At 64.3% G+C, this 21,225-nt stretch overlaps 2 protein-coding genes across 12 annotated transcripts; one reads left to right on the plus strand and one right to left on the minus strand.

Moving 5' to 3' along the window:
- The first annotated feature begins 141 nt into the window (after window positions 1-141).
- On the plus strand, window positions 142-14,711 carry SSBP4 (single stranded DNA binding protein 4). Of its 9 annotated transcripts, none has more exons than XM_025884882.2 (18): window positions 144-555; window positions 6,543-6,615; window positions 6,987-7,048; window positions 7,137-7,221; window positions 10,757-10,846; window positions 11,335-11,400; window positions 11,624-11,683; window positions 11,771-11,840; window positions 12,003-12,070; window positions 12,159-12,226; window positions 12,558-12,603; window positions 12,700-12,735; window positions 12,862-12,916; window positions 13,008-13,078; window positions 13,179-13,257; window positions 13,657-13,685; window positions 13,848-14,073; window positions 14,326-14,711. In XM_025884882.2, exons 1-18 carry the CDS (start codon window positions 497-499, stop codon window positions 14,457-14,459), a joined length of 1,377 nt encoding a protein of 458 aa, XP_025740667.1. In that variant the 5' UTR covers window positions 144-496; the 3' UTR covers window positions 14,460-14,711. The 9 variants fall into 9 exon arrangements, with proteins under 9 accessions (XP_073757098.1, XP_073757099.1, XP_025740667.1 ...); XM_025884885.2 differs by having other exon boundaries at window positions 148-555; window positions 13,848-13,955; XM_025884884.2 differs by lacking the exon at window positions 11,335-11,400.
- ISYNA1 (inositol-3-phosphate synthase 1) lies at window positions 14,549-20,801 on the minus strand. 3 transcript variants are annotated; one of them, XM_025884880.2, is made up of 11 exons: window positions 20,783-20,801; window positions 17,912-18,040; window positions 17,610-17,771; window positions 17,185-17,317; window positions 16,851-17,044; window positions 16,470-16,619; window positions 16,171-16,386; window positions 15,881-16,045; window positions 15,661-15,774; window positions 15,369-15,586; window positions 14,549-15,229 (listed from the first exon to the last, which is right to left on the minus strand). In XM_025884880.2, the coding sequence occupies exons 2-11, from the start codon at window positions 18,029-18,031 to the stop codon at window positions 15,028-15,030; spliced, it is 1,674 nt and encodes a 557-aa protein (XP_025740665.1). In that variant the 5' UTR covers window positions 18,032-18,040; window positions 20,783-20,801; the 3' UTR covers window positions 14,549-15,027. The 3 variants fall into 3 exon arrangements, with proteins under 3 accessions (XP_025740665.1, XP_025740666.1, XP_073757094.1); XM_025884881.2 differs by lacking the exon at window positions 20,783-20,801 and adding an exon at window positions 18,148-18,275; XM_073900993.1 differs by lacking the exons at window positions 17,610-17,771; window positions 17,912-18,040; window positions 20,783-20,801 and adding an exon at window positions 17,505-17,601.
- Between the last annotated feature and the right edge of the window lie 424 nt (window positions 20,802-21,225).

A 21,225-nucleotide genomic window follows, 5' to 3' on the forward strand; every position in this document is an offset into this window, starting at 1 on the left:
TAACTGTATCCTGCTGTGTGTCCCCAGGTGGCCGTCCCCACCCGTGCCTGCGTGTGTGTACCCGCGCCCGCCCCCCCGCGGCGGGCACTGCGCGTGCGCGCCAAGCCCACGGTCCCCACATTGGGACCCATCCGCGCGCCCGCCATCGCCCCTTTAAGAGCGGCGCCCGCGGGCAGCAGGGAGGCGGCGGGCGGGGGCGCGCGCGGCGGGAGGAGGGGGCGCGCGCTTCCCGGAACAGCCCGCGCTGAGGGAAGAGAGGAAGAAAATAAAACCCGTGGCTGGAGCTGAAGCTGGAGCTGCCGCCGCTGCCGCCGCCGCCGCCTTGGCCGTCTGGAGCTCCCCCGCGCGGACGATGCCCGCGGTGCCCGCGCGGGGCTCGGGGCGGTGAGGCCCGGGGCGCGGGGTAGCTATGGCGACCGCTAGTGCGGCCCGCGGTGCCGCCTGACAGGTGTGGGCCCCGGCGGCAGCGGCGGCGGCGGCGGCGGCTCGGAGCAGCATGTACGCCAAGGGGGGCAAGGGCTCGGCCGTGCCCTCCGACAGCCAGGCCCGCGAGAAGTGAGTCGGTGGGCCGGGGCCGGGGGAGCCGGGGGCGGGGCTCGGCCGCCGCGCAGCTTCCGTGGGCCCCAATGCCGGCGGGCACCGCGCGGGGCACGTGGGCGCGGGGGCAGGGCGTGCGGGGCCGGAGCGCGCTGGAGGGGTCGCGAGATTTGCGGGGGCGCGCGAGACCCGAGGGGCGCGAGATTTGAGGGGCGTGCGAGGCCGGAGGGGCTCGAGGGGTCGTGAGATGTGTGGGAGTGCGCTAGATCTAAGGGGTGTGAGGAGCTTAAGAGTTCGCGAGATTTGAGGGGCACGTGAGACTCCGGGGGCGAGAGGGGCGCAAGGAGTCGTGAGGTTTGCGGGGCGGTGCGCGAGAGCCGAGAGGTCGTGAGAGTTGAAGGGGCGCGGGAGACCCGAGGTTCGCGAGATTTGAGGGGGTGCGTGAAACTCGAGGGCTGGGGAGACCGAGCGGCTCGAGGGGTCGCGACATTGCAGGGGCGCGCGAGACTCGGGGGCGCACGAATTGAAGGGGCGCGAGAGATCCGAGCGGGACTCGAGGGTCGCGAGACCTCCCCGACAGTCGAGACTTGGGTGCGCGAGTTTGCGGTCGCGCGTGCGCGCGAGGTCGCGCACGGAGCGGCATCGCAGTGTCCAGGGAAGTTTCCGGGGCGGGCGAGACTGACCAGTTGGGGACCCCTGCACGGAGGAGGAGCTTGAGAGAGGAGAGGGCCTGAGGGCTGCTAGCCCCAGCCCGGCGGGGGCAGCTGGGTGGGGCCCCTGGGGAGGCCACACGGCCCACAGTGGGAGGACTCTGGGATCTGCAAAAAATGCCTCATGCGGAGGCTAAAGGCCCCGTCCTGCCTGTGTTCCGGTCCCCTTGATGGCCAGACCTGTCCTGTGCTCGTCCGTTTCTTATAGAAGGTCCCATCTAAGCCTTGGTTTGGAGGTAGGGTTCTGCTGCTAAAGAAAGTTGGGAAAACACCAGATGGTCACATCCCCTATTTCATCCGTGGGGGTGCTGGGGCCCTGGAGAGGAAGCGATCTGTTGAGGTCTCAGGGTTTGGGGCGTGGGAGAGCGCTCAGAAAGCGGGAGTGGGGCGGGAGCGGGGAGGGCACACTGGAGAGGTCGGCTGGTTGCTCTGAGCATTGCTCCTGCTCCGAGCATCGGTTTCTGAAACATGGACAACTGGCCTTGTAGGATTCTCACAAGGACCGGGTGAGAGGCTGCAGGTAGAGCACCCCACACAGGCAGCCACCAGCCGAGCCACTTCCTGTCTCTGAGCCTCGGTTTCCTCCCGTGTGAATTGGGGGTGTGGGGGATTTACACTGCTCAGGTCCTCAGCTCTCGGGTACTGTGTTTTTCTCCCTGCTCGCAGTCCTGCCTCCTCCTGCCCTTCTTCCTTCTCAGGTCCCTATCCTGGGCCCCCTTCTCGCTCCTCATCTCAACACTAGTTCTGGGACAGCCTGCCCCAGAAATGAACTGAGTACCTGCTGGGTGCGTGGATGGTGGATCCATTAATAAACACTCCCAGCCCACAGGGCAGCCTGGAGGGCACCTACCACCCAGCACTAACTAGCACTTGCATTTGGTCCTTGGTTTGGGGGCTTTTTAAATAAGCGGACAAAGGTGATGGGTAGTCGAAGGCCCCTTTGTCCCCTTTATATCCTTTCCCCTGTGGCCCCAGAGGTTCTGCTAATGTGAAGTGCTGCCAGGTAGGTTTAAGTAGTTCCACAAATGACAACCATGGTTGGTGTCTTGTGTTTTTTCTGGGATTGGTTTTGAGAAGGGGCACATGACCACGTGTAGTTTGTTCCTTACCTGTTCCAGCAGGTGAGGGAATCACCTTGTGTTTGCTCTGTCTCTTGCTGGGCTTCCAGGTGTGGCTGTGGGCATCCTTGTTTGGAGGGCAGATGGGCAAGAGATTCTTGAGAAAGGAACCCCTGAACTGAGTCCTGGAGGCTAAGCAGAGCCAGTGGACACAGGGGAGCTTCCGAGGAAGGGCTTGAGAAGAGGGAACGAACAGAAGGAGGAGGAAGACAGAGGGGGAACTTGTGAGTGGGGGTCATCACCCAGGCCACTGGCTGGGAGAAGGGCTGTAAGGGGCATGCGTGGAGGCTGCCAGGCAGATGGTGAGGAGACACCCAAAGGCCTGGCCTTGAGGGTGAGGATGGGGGGTCGGGGGAAGAAATGGGTGGGCTGTCCCTCTGTTGGGAAGTGACACGAGGCCCTGAGTAGAGTCTCCCAGCCCCCAGCAGCAAGTCCAGGGGCTTTAAGGGGGAGGAGGACACTGTGCTAGTGCTCAGAGCCTCCGTTACCTACCATAATTCTTGCTAATTACAGTGGTGGCGCCATGTTGTAGTCTCCAAGACTCTAACATCCCGTTCTGTCACCTGAGCAGCCCTGTGTGCATTTCTTCGTGTGAGCACTTGGGGTCTGGGCACCCCATATCCTCTAGGTCACTCATTCCTTCCATCCACCTGCCCTCTTACAGCAGAAGCCCCTCCCATGAGCCCGCTCTTTGTTCTGCAGGTCATTTGCCAACATGGTTAGGGGTGGAGATGCCAGGATTTGGATCCAGAGCCCAGGCCCTTCCTCATATCTGAGCTCAGAGCCTGGACAGGGACACCTCGAGCACAAGGCTCATGGGGTGGCGCCTTGAAGGTCTCAAAACAACATGGTCAAATGTCCAGGCTTCAAAATTTTTCACTCAAAACAAAACAAAACAAAACAGCTCACAATCTTTCCCTGAGATTCTGTCCTGGTAAAAATTAAAGTAAGAACACGTAAGAGAAATCAGCAAAATTTAAATCTTCTCTGGCTTCTCTTTGCTTTGGGGATAAAACCCCAAGTCCTTAAAGTTGAAATGCTAAGCTAACTTTTACTGGTGCTTACCAGTCTGTGTTAAGCCTGTCCTCACAGGAGGGAGTCCCTGTGGGTTGGTTGGTTGGTTTGTTTTTTCATTCATTTGGGGTAGCAAGGGGCCCAAGATGCTCTGGGTGCTGTTGTAATTTCAGTAGTGAGGGAAAGAAACCAAGTCCCTGCCCTCCCAAAGCTATATTCCAGAAAGAGCTGCAGGTAGTGGGCAGAGAGACATGTGTCAGAAGGGGTTAAATAAGGTGGTTAGGGGGGGTGGATGGGGCAGGTGGAGTTTAGGTGTGACAGGGAAGACTGTGACAGATGACATTTGAACCACATGGGTCTCTAGGTGGAAGTGCCCTGAGTGGGGGGACACCCCGTGCAAAGGCCCTGGGGTGGAGGAGGGCCAGTGTGCGTGTGTTGGGGCACTGGAGGGACTGAAGGAGACGTGCTATTGGGTGTGTGTGTAGACTCTGGAGGCTGGGGAGAGAGCAGCCCCTGAGGGAGCCCTGTCGAAATCCAGGTAAGAGGTGGTAGTGGCCTGGACCAAGTGTGGTAGAGGAGGCAGGAAGAGGGCTCCAAAGCAGAAGAGTGAGCTTTTTCCTCAAGTTTTTTCCCTAAATTCAGTAAGTGCAGTGATCTCGGGGGGATGGCTGGGTGGATATTCACGCACCTGTGTAGCTTTGTGAGTCAAGGCCAGACTACCCAAGTCAGATTGGGGGGGGGCAGGGGAGGTGGGGAGAGGAAGAAGCTGGGCAGAGAACATGTTGAGGATGGGCCACTAGATGTTATGTGAATCCCAAGTTTGGGGGGGCCAGGCTGGCGCACCCAATGGACAGCTGCATGAAGATGTCATCAAAGCGGGAGAGGAGGCCATCCAGAGAGAGAAGCGAGGGCCCAGGGCTGAGCTGGGGCAGGGCTAGTGGAGGGAGGAGGGGAGCAGCCAGGGGTGGGGTCCTGCATCCTGGGTCAGATGCCACCCCTGAAGAACAGTTGAGGGCAAAGGGGAGGTGTAGGAGGACCTGATGGCTGGCAGTGTCGAGCAACCTTGGTGGATGTGGTGGGAGCCAAGGGTCATTTCTCCAGGAAGCTTCCTGAGCCAGAATGCCCCAAGGGCAAGACTGCAGCCTCCCTGCCCCTATCCTTACATCTGCCTACCTGGATTCCCCTCCATCCCTTCTTGCTCCCTTTTCTCTGGGCATTTCAGCCCCAGACTTTCCTGCTTTCTGCAGTGACACCCCCCCCCCCAAATGGGTGAGGGACTGGCTGGACCTCTCTCAGCCTCTCTCCTTGGCCGGAGGGTGCAGGAGGGGGGCGGGCAGGCCTGGGCTTGTTGGCTCTGCTTCAGCCCGTTGTTCCTTCACTAATGGACGCGGGGCTGGCAGATGCAGACCACTTGAAGGCTCAGGAAGCCTTTAGGAAGGAAGAGAATCATAGGAGTGAGTTGGGCAGGTAAACCTGGAGGCCGTGGGGCCAGGACGGCTGAGAAGGCTGTGATGATGTGGTGGGGCCCACAGCCAGTCTTGAGGAAAACCCACTCGGAGCACTGTGACCACCACGAGCCATACCCCTCTGTGCCCTGTCCCTCTCGGTGGCTGTCCACGGCTCATCTGGTGTGGTGTGAGCTGGGGGCACACCTTGCCCTGGGACAGCTGCCCACCCCAGTCCCTCAAATGTCCGCCTCTTGTCCTTCCCTAGCACGCACTACCTTCCAGCCCACCCTAGAACTCAGCAGGTAGCCTCCCGGGGTCAGGTGTCTGTTGTGTTCACTGCACAAAGAGATGCTGGGTGAGTGTTGAATTAATGAAAATGGTTGGAGGAAGGAAGAGGATCCAGGGCAAGGGCAGAAGCCGTTGTGTGGGGGGGGGAAGGAGCAGGGGCCCGGGGACAGAATGGCTAGAACTGCCTCAGCGAGGTGTGAGGGGAGCTAAGGAAGGGGGGGTGATCTGATGGGGAGCGGGTATGTGAGGATCAAGAAGCCTGGCTGGGAAGGTGGGAGAGAACAGGAACATGAGTCAAAGCAGGGTTATTTTAGGGTGGGGCCCTCAGCCAGGGAAGGGTGGCCTGCTGAGTGGGGAGGCGTTCTGGAAGGGCTTCCAGCTCAGGCCAGCCCTGGGGGAGCCCCCCCATCTTGGATCTAGACCCTACCCTCCCAGCACCACCCCCGCCCCCCGGGGCCTGGACCAACGACCCTATGTCCCTGGGAGTGCTGGGAGGGGGCAGTAACTGTGGATGGTTGGGAAATGGGTGAACCGAGGAGACAGTTAGTTTCTCTGCTTGCTTGTGGGGAGGACTGATGAGGGGGTGTTGGGGCCGAGGATGCGGAGGTTCGGAAGATGGTGTAGAGGGGCCGGCCTCCCTGTGTGGCCTATGGGGGACACTACTGGCTGGAAGGTGGCTTGTGTTCTTGGAGCAGGCAGCAGCCAAACTGGTGTGTCCAAGGGTGCTGGGCACTGTGTTTCTACAAGGCAGGCCCTGCTGCCCCTCACCTGCCCTCGCTTCTCCACACTCTCCCGTGCGGGGCTGGTGTAGCTAGGTCATGGCCACCACGGGTGGTCCTGAGAAAGATAATCGGGGTCCGGGGACACCTGGCAGAGGAAGACCGCAGGTCAGAGGGCCCCTTCCTTTCTCTACAAGACAAGGCTGGAAGGAAATTAGGTGTTGGGCCCTGACCACATGGCCTTGGGTACCCGCTGGGAGACCCCACCCAGGGCAGAGTCTGGAGTGACCTCTAGGAGCCCTTTCTCCCGGCCACAAGACCTCCCTGGGATGAAGGCTGTTCTGGGGTCTCAGCATTGGCAGGACGGGGCCAGGACTTGGTCCACGAGGGGCTGTGGAACTGAGCAGAATGGATGGCTTGCAAGTCAGGGGTCAGGGACTTCTGGGAGTGCTGTCTAGAGGAAGGGCCTGCTGGCTGGGTATTGATGGATGTGTAGGAGTTGGCAGGTCTGAGCACCTGATGAAGCCATCACATCAGGGTGGGAGGGATGGAGGGGTTGGGGAACCACTGGGGGCAGTGAGTGAGGCTGAGGATGGTGTCACGAAGGGCTCACTGAGGCCACTCCCAGGGTCCCTTGGGGAAGGGGTTGTGGGGCTGGCTGCAGGCCTCTGGAGAGCCTAAGCCCGTCCGCACCCTGCCCGCCCGCAGGTTGGCGCTGTATGTGTATGAGTACCTGCTGCACGTCGGCGCCCAGAAGTCAGCCCAGACCTTTCTGTCCGAGGTAAGCCGGCCTCGCCAGGCAGAGCGCCCCCAGCTGGGTCCCTCCTTACTGCCTGTACCCTGCGGTCCACTCCACCCCTTTCCACTGGAGCTCCAGTGCTCGGGTTCCGTTGCCCCTCCACTGGCCCTGGGAACTGAGGGCTGGAGTGGGTCGGGGCCCGTCGGCTGGGGTCGAGGCATCTGTCTGGCCATCTGAGGGTCTGTGCACGCTTCTCTGCCCCTTACCCAGTTGTCCCCTGCCCCGCACCCTTGCTCAGGGCTGCTGTTTCCCCGTCTCCCAGGCCCCAGGCTGGTCTGGGGTTGCCTCAGTTTGGAAGAGGTTGGGCAGGGCCGGGCAGCAGGCCCCCTCACTGTCTTGTTTTTCCCCTGCAGATCCGATGGGAGAAGAACATTACGCTGGGGGAGCCCCCAGGCTTCCTACATTCCTGGTGGTGGTGCGTGTGGGGCTGGCCAGGGTGGGCCATGGAGGGGGGCTGGGTGGGGACGCATGGGGAAACCATCGTCCCTCCCTGCCGCCCACAGCGTGTTCTGGGACTTGTACTGTGCAGCACCTGACCGCAGAGAGGCGTGTGAGCACTCAAATGAGGCCAAGGCCTTCCAGGACTACGTGAGTCCCTGCCCCAGGGACCGGGACCAGGGCTCTTGGGCATGGGCCAGTTTTGGGGCCTGTGGCCTTGGGGGCCTGCATGGCCTGAGATTGGCTTGGGTGGGCAGGTGGGTCTGGTGTTGGGGTTTGATCTGGGGTCTTGCCCACTTCTGGGAGTCCCTGTGCCCTCTCCTCAGTCTAGGGTCACTCACAGGGTGGGGGAGGCTCCTTCCATTGCAGCCAGCTCCTGAGAGTCCCCACAGCCCTCCCCCGCCCACACACACCTTCCTGAAGCCAGCTCTACCTCTCCTTCCCCTCATCTGAATCCCTTGGGGAGCCAGGAGCTCTGCCTCCCCATCTGCCCAGCTGGGTGGGGTGTGTGCTGGGGGGGTTGGGGGCCACCACTGCATATCCCCTCCCACCCCAGCCTTTCTGAGCCCAGGGGACCGTGGGGTTGGCTAACTGGCAGGTGCACCCTTGGGCAATGCACTTCCTGACTTTGCTTGGTGATTGGGGCTGTTGACCCCACCTCTTTGGTCTCAGTTTCCCTCCAGGTTGAGTGGGGGTCAGAGGCCTATCTGGAGAGGAGGGGGGATAACATGAAAGGGCTGGTGGCATCTCATTATCATGGGGAGCGGATGGCCACCCCTACGTTTATCCTCTTCTTGGTCCTGGCTGTGGGGCTTGGCCACCTGGCTTCTCCGAGACGTCTCTGGCTGGACAGGAAGGGCTGGGGGGCTCTGGGCCCACTCCGAGGAGAAGCAGCAGCTCAGCTGGCGTCCAGGGTCGCGCAGCTCTAGGCGAGCTCCCACTTCTCTCGCCCTCCCCCTCGTGCACCCACTCTCCTACGGTTGGCGTCCTCACAGCCTGAGCAGTCCGCCCTGCTGTGCCCCCTCGGGCCTCCCAGGGCGTGGCCATCCCCATCTTGCTCTGCAGTTGGTCAAGGTCGTGCACCGCCTCCCCACATAAAGCGCCCCCCCACCCCGCAAGTGCAGGCCTTTGTAGAGCCGGGGTGCAGCCCGCGAGGGGTGCGGGTTCATCGTGTCCCTGAAGACGCTCCGCACCCGTTGTCTGATGTGCATGGAAGCCGGGGTCACACTATTGGTCCCCATCGGGTTCCACTGTTCGTGTGCCATCCCCCCTGTTGCTCTCCTGCCAGAACTGGGGCTCCAGGGGTGTCTGGAGCTGTGTGCGTGCAAGACTCTGCGTGGGCGCTCACTCCCATTCAAACCCTAGCCCCTCCCAGCCTGCGCAGCGCCCCCTTACCCCCCCCCCCGCCCCGGCTTCGCCTCTGCCCCCACCTCTAGCGGCCTCTCAGGGCCCCTCTGAGGAGGGCAGGAAGGCGGAACGCAGGGTTCTCCACTTCCACGGGAGCGCGCTTCCCGGGAGCGCGCCGGTTACCATGGCAGCAGAATGCGTCGGGGGAGATGGTGCGGGCACAGAGGGTGTGTGTTGGGGGGGAGCGCCCTAGCCCCGGGGTGACGGGTTCCCTGTGGCTGCGTGCGCACATCCTGCCCAGCTGCTGTTCTAGCGTGGGGGGAGCGCCGTGCTCGCCTCCCCTGCGCGGTCGGGGCCCCCTCCGAATGGGGGCTCAGTTCACCACTCCCGGCTCCGCGGCCGACCTCGGCGTCTCCAGGAAACGCTAGCGCGCCCAACCCATCGTCATAGCAACGCGGGTTGGGCCCTGGCGTCTCCGGGTGGATGATTGACGTGGGGGGTCTAGCTCGGGCCACCCGCCAGGGAGGGTGGGCCCGCCCTGTATTAACCCTTCTGGGCCTAGAGTTGGGGAGCCGCAGTGGGTGAGGGGTGCCCTATCTTCTCCCTGCCCCCACACCTCGTCGGCAGCCCAGAGAGCAGCTGCCCCCCCCCACCAGGAAATGCTCTGGCGCCTGCTGTGGCTTGAAAGGGGGGACTGCTCTCCCACCCTCCCTGTGGGGTAGGTTGTGGGGAGTGGACAGACCGAGGGCTCAGAAGTACCTCCTCCAGCCACTGAGGCAGGCCCCTGTGAGAATACAATAGCTGCTCCAGCTGTCAGGCTCTATGTCTGGGCGGAGGGGGGGGGGGGGGGGTGAGGTGGAGGCAGGGGGGACTCCTAGGGTCTTTTGGGCTTTCAAAAGATTGGTGCCAGGCCCTGGGAGTGTTTTCCGTCATCATAGGCCAGGGAAGGCTGTCCCCCCCACCCCCCGCCCCCCACAGCTCCTCCCCCATCTTGGGGCCTGGGCAGGAGTCCTTCAGAGGTTGATCTTTGAGAAGGGGCAGGAAGTATAGGGCAGCTTGCAATACCCAAGGGGAGGGGTATGTCTACAGGGGTCCTGCTCTGACCCAGCCAAGGGGCCCTCCCCACTTCTGTGGGGCCGGAAGTGCTGTGTGACTGTGGGCACAATGCTTAACTTCTCTGAGCCCAAGTGGCTGCAGTTTTGCAAAATCCTGGGCATCCCTCTGTGATGGCTTGTGCTAGTCCCAGGAATAGCCGTGACCCACACGGACCATACCTCTTGGATCCCGTTGGGGGTAGAGTGGGGTCAGATGATCCAGACAGACAAGAGTTGAGGGGCCTCCAGAGAATTACTGTGTTTACTCAGTCCTTGCAGAGTCTCCCTCCTTCCCTATCCTTTGATGTGTCTCCTCTGCCCTGTAGACTAGGCCTCCATTTCCCTCCTCCTCCCTGCTCTGTTCCCAAAGGCAGACAAGCCTGGGACTTGGAACCTACCAGAGGAAGTGGCCTGTCAGCCCTGCCAACCAGCATCTCCACCCTGGGCTGACATGGGAACCCTCCTGTCTAGCACCCGGTCTCCTCCCCTCCTCCAGCTGAAGAGAGGCCTGGAGCCTGGAGCCCCCATCCCAGTAGTCCTGCTCTTCCTTCCCTTCCCAACTGGAGGAAGAGGGGAGTTCTCTGCTCCGCAGCCCCAGAGAGCAGCCCTCTGGGAGGGAGGTTCATCTGGAAGCTGCCAGTTGATTTTTGTGTTTATTTGGGGTGTCTTGGGTAGAGTTGAGAGTCCAGCTAACCGGCTTTACCAGCCAGGAGGACATGGGGCCTGCTGGGCCGGGGCTAGAGTCAGGGACCATGCCCCCACTAGTCTGACGTGAGATTGCAATGGAAAGAGCAAGCCTGTGCCAGATGCAAGAGGCACGTGCCCACAGGGGTCCTGGGTTGTTGGCATTTTCAGACCCCCCAGAATCCTCATGCTTGGGACTGACTCCTTAGGAGGTGGGATCCCCAGGTCCCTGGCCTCCCGCCTGGGCTGTGTGCTGCACCTGACAGGGCCCCAATGACCTCCAGTGTCTTGGGTACAGAAGAGGCAAAGCCTGGGTCCACGGCCACACGGCACATTTGAGGAGGACGCTGAGTCAGGGCTGCTACAACCGGGGTGGGGACAGGTGCAGCCGCTCCTCCTTCACCTAGAGAACCCTCCAGGTGTCCTCACGTGCTCACCTGGGTAGAAGATCCGATGGCCCAGGTTCCTTGCTCTATGGAGTGGGCTGTTTGTGGGTAGGAAGGGACACTCAAGCAGGAAGTGACGTGAGCAGGTTCTCTTGGTCTTCCTCACCCCTGCAGAGCACTGTAGCAGCCCCCAGTCCTGTGATGGGGAGCATGGCCCCCAACGACGCGATGGCAGCAGGCCCCATGGCACCCGGCTTCTTCCAGGTACAGCCAGGGCCGGTGCCCCTTGTTCTCCAGCTTAAGTGGGCATGTGTCGGAGGGTGAACAGCGTGGGCCATGATGGGCGTGGGGGGGGGTCCTATGGGGAGAGGCCCCAGCAGGCCACAGTTGGTAGGGGGTTGTCCGCGAGGTGGGTATTTGCACACAGGCCTTGGTGGTGTGATGGGAGCAGCCGCGTGGGCTGGGCCCCAGTGCAGGAGAGGGCGGGGTCTCTCTGAGGGTGGCCTGCGCGGGCCTGGTTGCTAAGGGCCTCAGAGCATGGCTCTCTGAGCCGTGGGTCCTGCCCATGACTGTTCCTGTAGGACCCCTCACCCCAAAGCCCGTCTTCCACTCGGGGGAGTGCAGGGCTGGCCCACCCTCCCGCCTCCATGGCGTCCCCTCACCCTCCCTGGCCAGGCTCAGCAGGGCCACAGAGAACAGTGAAGCTTCGGTGGACCTCGCTCCTCCCAACCCACCTGGTTCTGTCCTCCTAGGGCCCCCCCGGCTCCCAGCAGCCCCCCCACAACCCCAACGCCCCCATGATGGGGCCTCATGTTCAGGTAAGGACCTGTGACGCCCCGCCCCTTTGCACATGCACATCCCAGCAACTCGAGCCCCCAGCCCCACTGCACTCACGCACCGGGCACTGGCTGGCTGCAGTTTGCTGGCTGGTCCTGGAGGAGGGGGCTGTCCAGGCTGGGGGCCCGGGCACTGCAGGAACGGGGTAGCTTTGGGGGGTGAGCAGGTGGAGGGAGGTGCTGATCCCCGGCCCACCTCTTCCAGCCCTTCATGTCACCGCGGTTCCCAGGGGGCCCCCGGCCCACCCTGCGGATGCCGAGTCAGGTGAGAGAGGGATGAGGGGAGGGGGGGGGCAGGAGTTGGGCCAGGGTGGGGGTACCCACGCTCAGTGCTGCCACACCCCCTCCACAGCCTCCTGTGGGCCTCCCCGGCTCCCAGCCCCTCCTTCCTGGCGCCATGGAACCCTCCCCGCGAGCTCAGGGTGAGTAGGGAAGCTCCAGCTGCTGCCACCCCCCACCCATTAGGACCCCAGCTCCAAGTTCCTCCTCCCTGCTGCCTCCTGGTGCAGACTCACCCCCCTCCAGCACATGTCCACACTGGGGAGTGTTACTGGCCTGAGCCCCCTTCCTTCTGCCCCCCCCAGGGCATCCGAGCATGGGCCCCATGCAGAGAGTGACACCTCCACGGGGCATGGCCAGCGTTGGACCCCAGGTGAGGGCTGGGCCAGGAGAGGGGGTGCGCTTCCAGGGGACTTCCCCCGACACCTTGGCCTGCACTCACAGCCCTTTTGCCTTCTCAGAGCTATGGAGGTGGCATGCGGCCCCCACCCAACTCCCTCGCCGGCCCCGGCCTGCCTACCATGAACATGTAAGGCCCTGAGAGACCCCTGGGGTGTGCCCACGTAGGCCACCACCCAGCTTCATGGCCTGGCTCTGCCGGGGCAGACTTAAGTTCGCATAACAGCTCTGGTTGTTTACTCTGCATTGGGTGGGGAAACTGAGGCCCAAAGGCCATATCCCATAGGATATGGGATTTGAGGGCTGACTAGAATCCATCCCTGGTTAGCAACTCTCAGCCAAAGTCTGTGGCTCTGCGGGCCTGTTTGGGGGCACATGGGCAGGGTGGGGGATGTCACAGAGTGTGTCGGGGCTGTGTGCCACCTGGCCTCACCCCGGGGTCCACCCACTGTCTCTTCTAGGGGCCCTGGAGTGCGAGGCCCGTGGGCCAGCCCCAGTGGAAACTCGGTGAGAGGCGGGCTGGCCGGCCGGCCAGGGGAGGCTGGGGGGTGGGCTAGCGCTGTGGGGGTGGAGTGGGCCGCTCACAGCTGCGCTTCTCCCCAGATTCCCTATTCCTCCTCCTCCCCCGGCAGCTACTCGGTGAGTGACGAGGCGAGTGACGAGGCGGCTGGGCCACTTGAGCCAGGGGGGCAAGGGTGACGGTTGGCAGACCGGGGGGGGGGGGGGGGGTTCGTTCTCACCTGCTCTGTCTCCTTCCTTGTGCAGGGACCCCCAGGAGGAGGAGGGCCCCCTGGAACACCCATCATGCCCAGCCCTGGAGGTGCTGCAGCCTGGGCAGGGTACAGGGAGGGGTGTGCTTGCCTGGAGAGATCCTCACACCCCACCCCCTCACGCACCGGTATCTCCCCCAGACTCCACCAACTCCAGCGAGAGCATGTACACTATCATGAACCCCATTGGGCCAGGCACCGGCAGGGCTAATGTGAGTGGGGGGGGGGTTCCAGGGTGGGGGCTGCGGAAGGCGGTGGCCCCGCTGGGGGTCTGGTGGCCCGAGCCCCACGCTGCCCCCCCACCGCCCGCAGTTCCCGCTCGGCCCTGGTCCGGAGGGCCCCATGGCGGCCATGAGTGCAATGGAGCCTCACCACGTGAACGGATCCCTGGGTGAGTGGGCGTCCCGAGACACACACCCCACGCCCCAACCCCGCTGCTTCGCGAGCCTCTTGCGCCCCCTGGCGGTTGCTCCAGCCCCGCTCCCTGGTTTCTCTGCGGGTGTCCCGGTTGCACCCTGAATCTCCACAGGCCGCTCGTTGGCAGGGGAGGCGGGGGGGGGGGGAGATTGCAGTAACTGAGCCAAAAGTGCCATCACTGACCCCTGTCCGGACTCTCCATCCAGGACCCCCAGCGGCGCCCCAGCGGACTGGGCCCCGGGGACCGAGGCAGGGCCCCCGTACAAGTTCAGGGAGGGGTTAGTTGACCCTGGGCCGGGGTGGGGGCGGGGGATTGGTTCCGGGCCTGGCGCAGGCGCATCTGAGCCGCGGTCCGCCGTGTGTCGGTCCACAGGCTCGGGCGATATGGACGGGTTGCCGAAGGTGAGGGGCCGCGCTCCTGCGTGGGGCGGGGCCTGGGGCTCCCTGGGTGCGGGGATGCGGGCTTGGCCAGAGCTGTGCGGGCCTAGTTGGGGTTGGGCGGAGCGGTGGGCAGGGCCTGGCCCGCGGGGCGGGGAGTCCTGCGCTGACCACGGCCGCCCCCAGAGCTCCCCCGGCGCCGTGGCCGGCCTGAGCAACGCCCCGGGCACCCCGCGGGACGACGGCGAGATGGCGGCCGCCGGGACCTTCCTACACCCGTTCCCGAGCGAAAGCGTAAGCGACTGCGTCGACTCCCCCCCCCCGCGGCGGCGTCGGGCCGGAGGGGCCTGGCGGGCAGGCCCCGGCGGGGCGGCCGGGGGGCCAGAGCAAGACCGTGACCGCGGCGGGCCAGGTGGGGGGGGGGGCCGCGGCATCCTTCCCCTCCCCTCTCCCCTCCCTCCCGCCCTAATCTCACCGGACCCCCTTCCCCGTCCCAACCCCCCACCCTGGGACCCGCACCCCAGGGCGGTCTCCCCACGCATCGCCACCTGTCTCCTCCCCTCCCTTCGCCCCGTCCCCCATTCTCTCCCGGGGGGGGGGGCGGGTCCCAGCGGAGGCCGGAGCTGAGCCCGCCTCCGCGCGCCACCCCCTCATCTCTCCGCAGTACTCGCCCGGGATGACCATGAGCGTGTGATGGGGCAGCAGCCCCTTGCCCACTGCCGGCCTCGGCTTCTGCCCAGTGCCCCTGCCTGGCACCAAGGTCCAGGGGCTCGGGCAGTCTGCTGGGTGAGGGTCTGAGGTCACACCTCGGGCGACTGTACTCCATCCAGTTCAAGGATTGGACAGCTGGGAGGCCCCGCACAAAGGACTCTCATTTTATAAAAAAAAAAAACAAAAAAAAACACAAGGACCTCAGAGACGTTCTTTCCTGTATAGGCCCTTCCCGTCATTTCTATTTTGTCCCAGGGGGGGCTCCTTGGAGACCTCCTTTCCCCTGGACAGCAGGGGTGGGCCCCATCAATAAATGTAACTTGGTTTTGGTTTTTGGTATGTGGTCTCAGATTTCTTCGCTGTGGCTTGTGGCCACGGCCTCCCATCATGGGGTTAGGCAGAGGCCTCAGGGTTCTAGAAGTGTCAAGAGTTGGGGCATCAGTTTCTGAAGGGTGGGTAAGAGTCTACCGTGTGACAAATGGGGATGGGGCTGGAGTTGGGGGATGGTTAGGGTTAGGTTGAAGGCACCGAGAACCCACAGTTGATGCTGTGGCTGAGAGTGGCACTGGCTTTATTGTCTTCAGGGGTCTTGGAAGGGTTGGGTTCTGAGGAGCAGTGGGGACGAGAGTTTTGGGGGAGATGGATGGCCACGGCCTTAAGTGGTGGGCATCTGGGGTGCCTCAGCCTGCGAGTGCCCATTGGCATCCCCCGTACAGCCGTTGGGGGCAGTTGGCGCTGGTCCTTTCTTGCAGGGCAGAGGGCAGCTGGCGACCACAGGCCCCCCTCGCTTGAGGCCGGGGCGCTCCATCTTGTGTTCCAGAAGCATGTGGTTCTGTGGCGGGAGTCCCACACAGGCCCTGGGGGAAAGGCTGGGGCTGAGCGGGGCCAGACCATGCAGCTGGCGAACCCCACAGCCTCCGATCCCCAACAATCCCTGTGCCGAGGCCGCCAGTGGACATTCGGGCCTCGGATGGGGACTCCAAAGCCGGGGCCCACCTGAGGATATTCTCGATGCAGCTGCGCTGGCGGAAGAGCGCATTGACCACCGGGCTGCCGGGCGGCACCAGCGGCGCCTTGAAGAGGAAGCTGAGCAGCGACAGCACCGAGTGGAAGCCCTGCGGCTCGGGGTCGGCGTCCGTGCAGAAGCTCACGCGCTGGCACAGCTCGGTCAGCAGCACCAGGTCGAGCATGATGGGCGCGGCCAGGAGGGAGTCCTGCAGGGCCGGCGGGTCAGAAGGCGGGGCAGGGCCGGCGGGCAGCCCCACTCCTGCCCCGGCGGGCCCCGCACCTCGCACGTGTTGTGCAGCACCAGCGTGTTGGTGCCGCCCAGCATCAGCTCCGAGGTGTACTCGTCCAGCGCCCGCTTGCTGTCGCCCACATACGGCACGTACTTGATGACCACCTGGGGGGGGGCCCGGCACGAGGTCACAGGGGTCCCCGCCCTCCTCCACCAGGGGCTTCCCTCCACCCCCACCCCCCACCCCCAGAGCGGCCTGTGGCCCACGCACGCAGTGGTCGGGCTCCTGGCCGGGCGCGTAGAGCACGGGGTTGCTCTGCACCATGTCGTCCACCACGCTGCTCTTGGACACCTCCTTGGAGCGGAACTGGGGCGGCGCCGATAGGTTCTGCCCGTCGTTGTTGCCCAGGTGGTTGTAGCTCACGATGGACATGGTCTACAGGAACAAGGGGTCCCGCGGCAGCTGCAGGCCCCACGGCGCACAAGCCCCGCGGTGCGGGCTTGGGGTCTCCAGGCCCCCCCCACCCCTTCCCGAGCTGTGCACCCCCCAGGCCCACGCACCTTGAGGCCAGAGCCAATAAGGAAGTCCACGAGCACGGACTTGACCTTGGTCTGGCCTGACTTGAAGTCGTCTCCACCCACGAAGACACGTCGCTGGCGGGCGAGCTCGAGCGCCCCAGGCACCAGCGTGTTCTGCGGGGACCCATTGAGGAAGGCGCAGCCCTCCAAGATGCTAGCCACAGCGAAGAGAGTGGAGGGCGACACCTCCAGGCCCAGCTGTGGACGTAGGGGGACGATCAGCACGGAGGGGTCCTCTGGGGCTGGTCCTGACCCCTCTTCCCAACCCTGGATGCACCCACCTGGATGGTCCGCAGCAGGTTCTCGGCGGTGTCATTGAGGCCTGGGACCACTTCGCAGAAGCGCTCCGTGTTCGCTGTCCACAGCACGATGACTTTGTCTAGCCCAGCACTGGACCGGAAGTCGCGGATGTCCCTGCGGATCTGCTCCAGCTGGGCGGGGAGGCAAGGAGGTTGTACAGGCCCCTCGAGCTGGGAAAGTCTGGGCTACTCTTCCCCAAGTGCAAAGTGAGGTCTGGAACCTCAGGATGGGAACGAGGAGACAAAAGGCCAATAACGCGGGGGGGTGCGGGGGTGGGATGAGAGGGGTGGTGGGTGGTAACTCGGGGCCAAAGGCAAGAGCAACAAGTGGCAAGGGATACAGGGTATGGGGCGGGGCCGCACCTGCTGTGCGCGCGTGCCCAGTATGAGGTTGTCAGCGCGCGCACTCTGGTTAGCTGCGATGAACTCGGGGATGTAGACAGAGGGCCGCGGGCGCAGGGCCTCCAAGTGCGGCCACAGTTGCTCCTGCAGCCCCCAATCCAGTACCTGCGCGCGCCGCATCGCCTCAGCCAGGTTCAGCGACGATATGTCCCAGCCTGGGGCGGCGGGGGGGAGGGGAAAGGAGGGGGGACGGGCGGGGGAGGGACGACACACCCCCAAGCTCAATCCAACCCAGAACGTGGGCCCCTCCAGGCCCCGCCTCCCACCTCAGCCCCCAGCCTAGGGCCCCGCCCACCGTCGAACACGAGGTCGTCGGGTGCCACCATGGGCAGCAGGGCGCTGAAGGGCACGAACACCTCCTGGCCGTCGGCGTCCAAGCCCAGGCTAACGGTGCCCGCCTGCGTCAGCGAGCCGTAGTAGTTGGCCGCCTGGGGGGGCGGCAGGCGGGGCGAAGTGAGGTGGGGCGTGGCGTGAGCCACTAGCCGGCCCGGGCCCCGCCCGGCACCCTCAAGCTCCGCCTTCCTTCTGGATGCCTCAGCTCTGTGCTCCTAGCCAGGGCAGAAGTCGCTCGGCCTTTGGAGGTCCCCCCCCCCACCCCCGGGAGCCCGCCGGCACCTTAGGCTCCGTCCCCGGAGGGTCTCCTCCTTCGTAGAGCTCCGCCCCCTAAAGGCCCTTCCCCCTCCTGCAGGGACTCGGGCCGAGCCCCACCCGACCCCCCACCTTGCGGCCGGTGCGCGTGGGCCAGGACAGGCGCAGTCGGTTGGCCAGCACGGCAGCGGTGAGCGTGGAGCCGTTGTTCCCGCCCCAGCCGACGAGCATGACCCCAAGCCGGGGCACCTGCCGGGCGGTCCGAAAGGTGAAGCGCGTGGACATGGGGTATACCTGGGGGCGGGCGGTGCAGTGAGCCTGAGGCCACAGGCCCTTCCTCCCTCACAGTCTTCGACGTTGGGTAATTCCCGTCTCCTCCCGGCTCCCTGGTTCCCCCATTCCCACCATCCCCCCACCCCGGGTCCCTTGCCTACCTTGAGGACACTGCCCTCGCGGCTGACGCACGTTGTCCGGTACTCGTACTGAGCCTCGATGGCGTCGGGGCCGTAGACCACGTCGGGGCTCTCGACCACGAAATCGGCTGTGGCCTCCATCGCGGAGAGCTAGGGGCGCAGGGTGGGCAAGGAGGTCAGCGGGGACAGGAGAGCCGGCGGCCCGAGCCGACCGCGGTCCCCAGGGAGCCCGCACCACGCCCCAGGGCCGCACTCACCGGCGCGGAGTCAACTCGGACAGTGGCGGACGGCGAGGGCTCGGGGCGCGCGAACTCCAGAGAAAAGAGCCGCGGCCCCGCCCCCGCCCCGCCCCTCACCCCACCCGCGCCAGGGAGGAGGGGCGCGCGGGGAGGAGGGGCGCGCCGGCCTAGGACTCGGAGGACTCGGAGGACTCGGGTTCAAGGCCCCATAGGCCCGAGCCATCACTGCCCTTGGGCTCCCCGCCCCCCACCGGGCGCGGCCGGACGTCCACGTGGGCTGCAGACCCCGGCCCGCGCACCGGGCGCGTGGATTCGCTTCACACCACAGCCGGTTAGGGCGCGCGGCCACTTCCCCTCATTTTACGAAAGAGGACATTAAGGCTGCAAGGGAGCGCCAGACCCAGCCACCAGGCAGGAGGTGGAGCTGGGCAGGAGGGCTGGGCACCTGGGTCCGAGATAACTGCAGTGGAAACGAGGGTCAAAGACTGAGCCAGGGCTCTGACTCCACAGCCAGGCACTCCTCCAGCCTGGGCCGCCTCCGCCTCCCCCTTCCTGAGCAGGGCTACCCACCACGCACTCCGGGCAGGGCTCACACGGTGTGTGTAAGGGGCGCTGCGAGGCCTCGGTTTCCCTACCTGTAGTGGGAGGGCTTGGCAGGGCCAGGCTAGAGGGGGGCCAGTGTTCGGTGAGGAGAGGAGGGGAAGGGAAGGGGCAGGACCAAGGAGGTCAGCTGGGGAGGAGCTAGGCAGGCACAGCACTGCGCCCCCCTAGCACCCAGTGATAAGGGAGCGTGGGAACCCGGAGGGCGGGCGGGCGGGGGCGGCTCCCCCAGGAACTTTCCAAAACAAGCGGCCTCCTCCGGCTGGAAAGTTTCCACCACTGGAGCTGACCCAAAAGGTGGATAGTTGGGAACGCTCACAGGAAACATGGTCAGGGCCTGGCCTTGGGGGTTGGGGGCTCCAAGACTCCGGTTCCAGGCTTTGCCCTCGAGGGACTCCAGTGTGGCGGAGCCGGAAGTAGACTAGGGCACCCCTAGCCAGAGACAAGTCAGAAGTAGGGTCTGGCAGGGCAGGTTGCCTAGAGGAGGTGGCTGCTGGAAGGCGTCTTGAGATGCAAAGACATCTCTTATCAAGAGATAGGAAGGACTGCCCAGGCAAAAACCTGGGGGAGTGGGTTCAGGGGCAGATGAAAAGGTGGCCAAGGTGGAAGGGGGAGAGCAGCAGTTTGGGGACCAGGGCAGACCCTCAAGGCTGGGGACAGGGAATATTGTGTAACAAATATTTGGGTTTTGTCCCTGGTTTCTGGCTGGAGATGGAGTTCAATCGCCAAAGGCTGGTGATTTCATCATACCTACATAATGGAAACTCCGTAAAAACCCCGAAACCGCACGGGTTGAGCGAACACAAGAAGTGTGGGGGGGGGCACACCTGGAGAAGGGCATGGGCGCCCAGTGCCGTTCTCCACACCCTGCCTTCAGCATCTACTTCCATCTGGCTGTTGGAAGTGTCTTCCTGAGCGCTGTGAGCCATTCTAGCAAACCTCGGAGGGAGCCATGGGAACCCCTGATGTATAACCAGTTGCTCACAAGTATGGGTGGCCAGAGACTTGTGGCAGGTGTCTGGAGTGGGGGGCGGTCTCATGGGACTGGGTCCCTAACCTGCGGGCTCTGATGCCAGCTCCAAGAGCTGAAATACAGTTGGCGCCGGGGGGTCTGAAGGGAGCTTGCGCCTCTGAGTGCCAGGTGACCTGGGAATGTGCAGAGACTGGACAGGCCCCCAGACCCAGCCCTGGGGAGCCTGAGTACTCATGGGGCAGCCTGTGGGAGGTGCCAGGAGGAGGGCAAGGGCAGAGCGGTCAGCTGGGCACCGGACAGTGATGGCAGGGATCGCCTGGGTGTGCAACATGGGGGGGACTGTGCTGCCTGGGAGTGACTGGGGACCTCTGTCCCCACCATAACACAGGCTCCTGAGGGCAGGGGCAGGGCTGTCTCCGTCACTAAGTGCCAGTGCCCAAGCGGAGCCTAGCACACAGGAAGGGCCGTGGGATCAGAGTGCTGGGGGGATGACAACCAGGGACGTTGGCCAGCCAGTGGCAGGGGTGAGCGGGCGGCCCCAAGGTTGTGAGGTTGGGAAGACCTTTCTGGGGCCCCTGGGGGGCTGGATTTGTGGCATCCTTGGCTCAGGAAGGATCCTGATGGGACTCCCTGCGGCTAAGGTGCACTCAGGGAGTAATGGCCATGGTGCCTGTGGGCAGCGTGAGGGGCTGCAGGGGAGTCTGGTGATGGGCCTAGGGGAGCACGTGGGCAGGGCAAAGCTGCGGCTTGATGGGGTTCAAGGGAGCAGACACTGGCCCTGGACCTTGGGCTGTGGGGATAGAGATGTTATCCCCTAAAAGCCCGGTGTGTGCCACTCTGCCCCACGGGGCCCGCCTGACCTTGTCTCCTGCGCCCCTTGGATTCCCCGGGCCACCTTAGAACTCCGGCCAAAGCTGGGGTCAGCGGGGCTGTCCAGGAGGCTAAGGCCCAGAGCCCCTGACCCCTGGAGCCCTTTCATCCCAGGCTTATTCTTTGTCTGTTTTTCCTTTTGAAAATAAACACCCACCCCCACTCCGTCCTTCAGGAGCAGGACCCTGACCCCTGCCTTCATCTCCTCACCTGGAGCTTGGGACAAGGACAGCCGTCCCTGTTGGCATCCTGGGCCTGGGGGATTCCACTGGGCCCGGTATCCCCATCCCCATCATGGGCGCAGGGGCAGCCCCAGCAAGCTGGCCTAGCGGGAAGAGACAATAGAACAGGGCCGTCACTGCTGTCTTCCCCAGCCGCAGCTCATTTCCCCAAGGAAGGGCACTCCCCGGGCCCCATGTGGCCCTACTACTGCTGGGGGCTGTGGCACTCCGGAAGGCCCCTGCTCATATACCCACCGTGGCTCCCCACTGCCCCCATATCCAGGCGGTGTGACCTCATGCCTCGCACGAGCAGGGCCCACCGCCTTAGCCAGTCAGCTTCCGCCGCCGCCGCCGCCGCCGCCAGCCTCCCTCCCACCCCCCACCCCCCACCCGCCCATCGCCGTGGCTGCTCCAGGGCCAATCTCCTCCTGA

This window comes from Callorhinus ursinus, unplaced genomic scaffold, assembly GCF_003265705.2.
Source record: "Callorhinus ursinus isolate GAN/ISIS: 27379988/994484 unplaced genomic scaffold, GSC_fseal_2.0 scaffold15, whole genome shotgun sequence".
NCBI lineage: Eukaryota > Metazoa > Chordata > Mammalia > Carnivora > Otariidae > Callorhinus > Callorhinus ursinus.

Excerpts from the sequence above, each read along its gene's own strand:
- SSBP4 (XM_025884882.2), top strand. The coding sequence starts at position 497 with ATGTACGCCAAGGGGGGCAAGGGCTCGGCCGTGCCCTCCGACAGCCAG. Across the intron at positions 6,616-6,986 it reads CCCAGACCTTTCTGTCCGAG|ATCCGATGGGAGAAGAACAT; the intron begins GTAAGCCGGCCT and ends TTTCCCCTGCAG. Across the intron at positions 11,401-11,623 it reads TGATGGGGCCTCATGTTCAG|CCCTTCATGTCACCGCGGTT; the intron begins GTAAGGACCTGT and ends CACCTCTTCCAG.
- ISYNA1 (XM_025884880.2), bottom strand. The coding sequence starts at position 18,031 with ATGGAGGCCACAGCCGATTTCGTGGTCGAGAGCCCCGACGTGGTCTAC. Across the intron at positions 17,045-17,184 it reads CGACGACCTCGTGTTCGACG|GCTGGGACATATCGTCGCTG; the intron begins GTGGGCGGGGCC and ends CCGCCGCCCCAG. Across the intron at positions 15,230-15,368 it reads TGCATCGAGAATATCCTCAG|GGCCTGTGTGGGACTCCCGC; the intron begins GTGGGCCCCGGC and ends CCTTTCCCCCAG.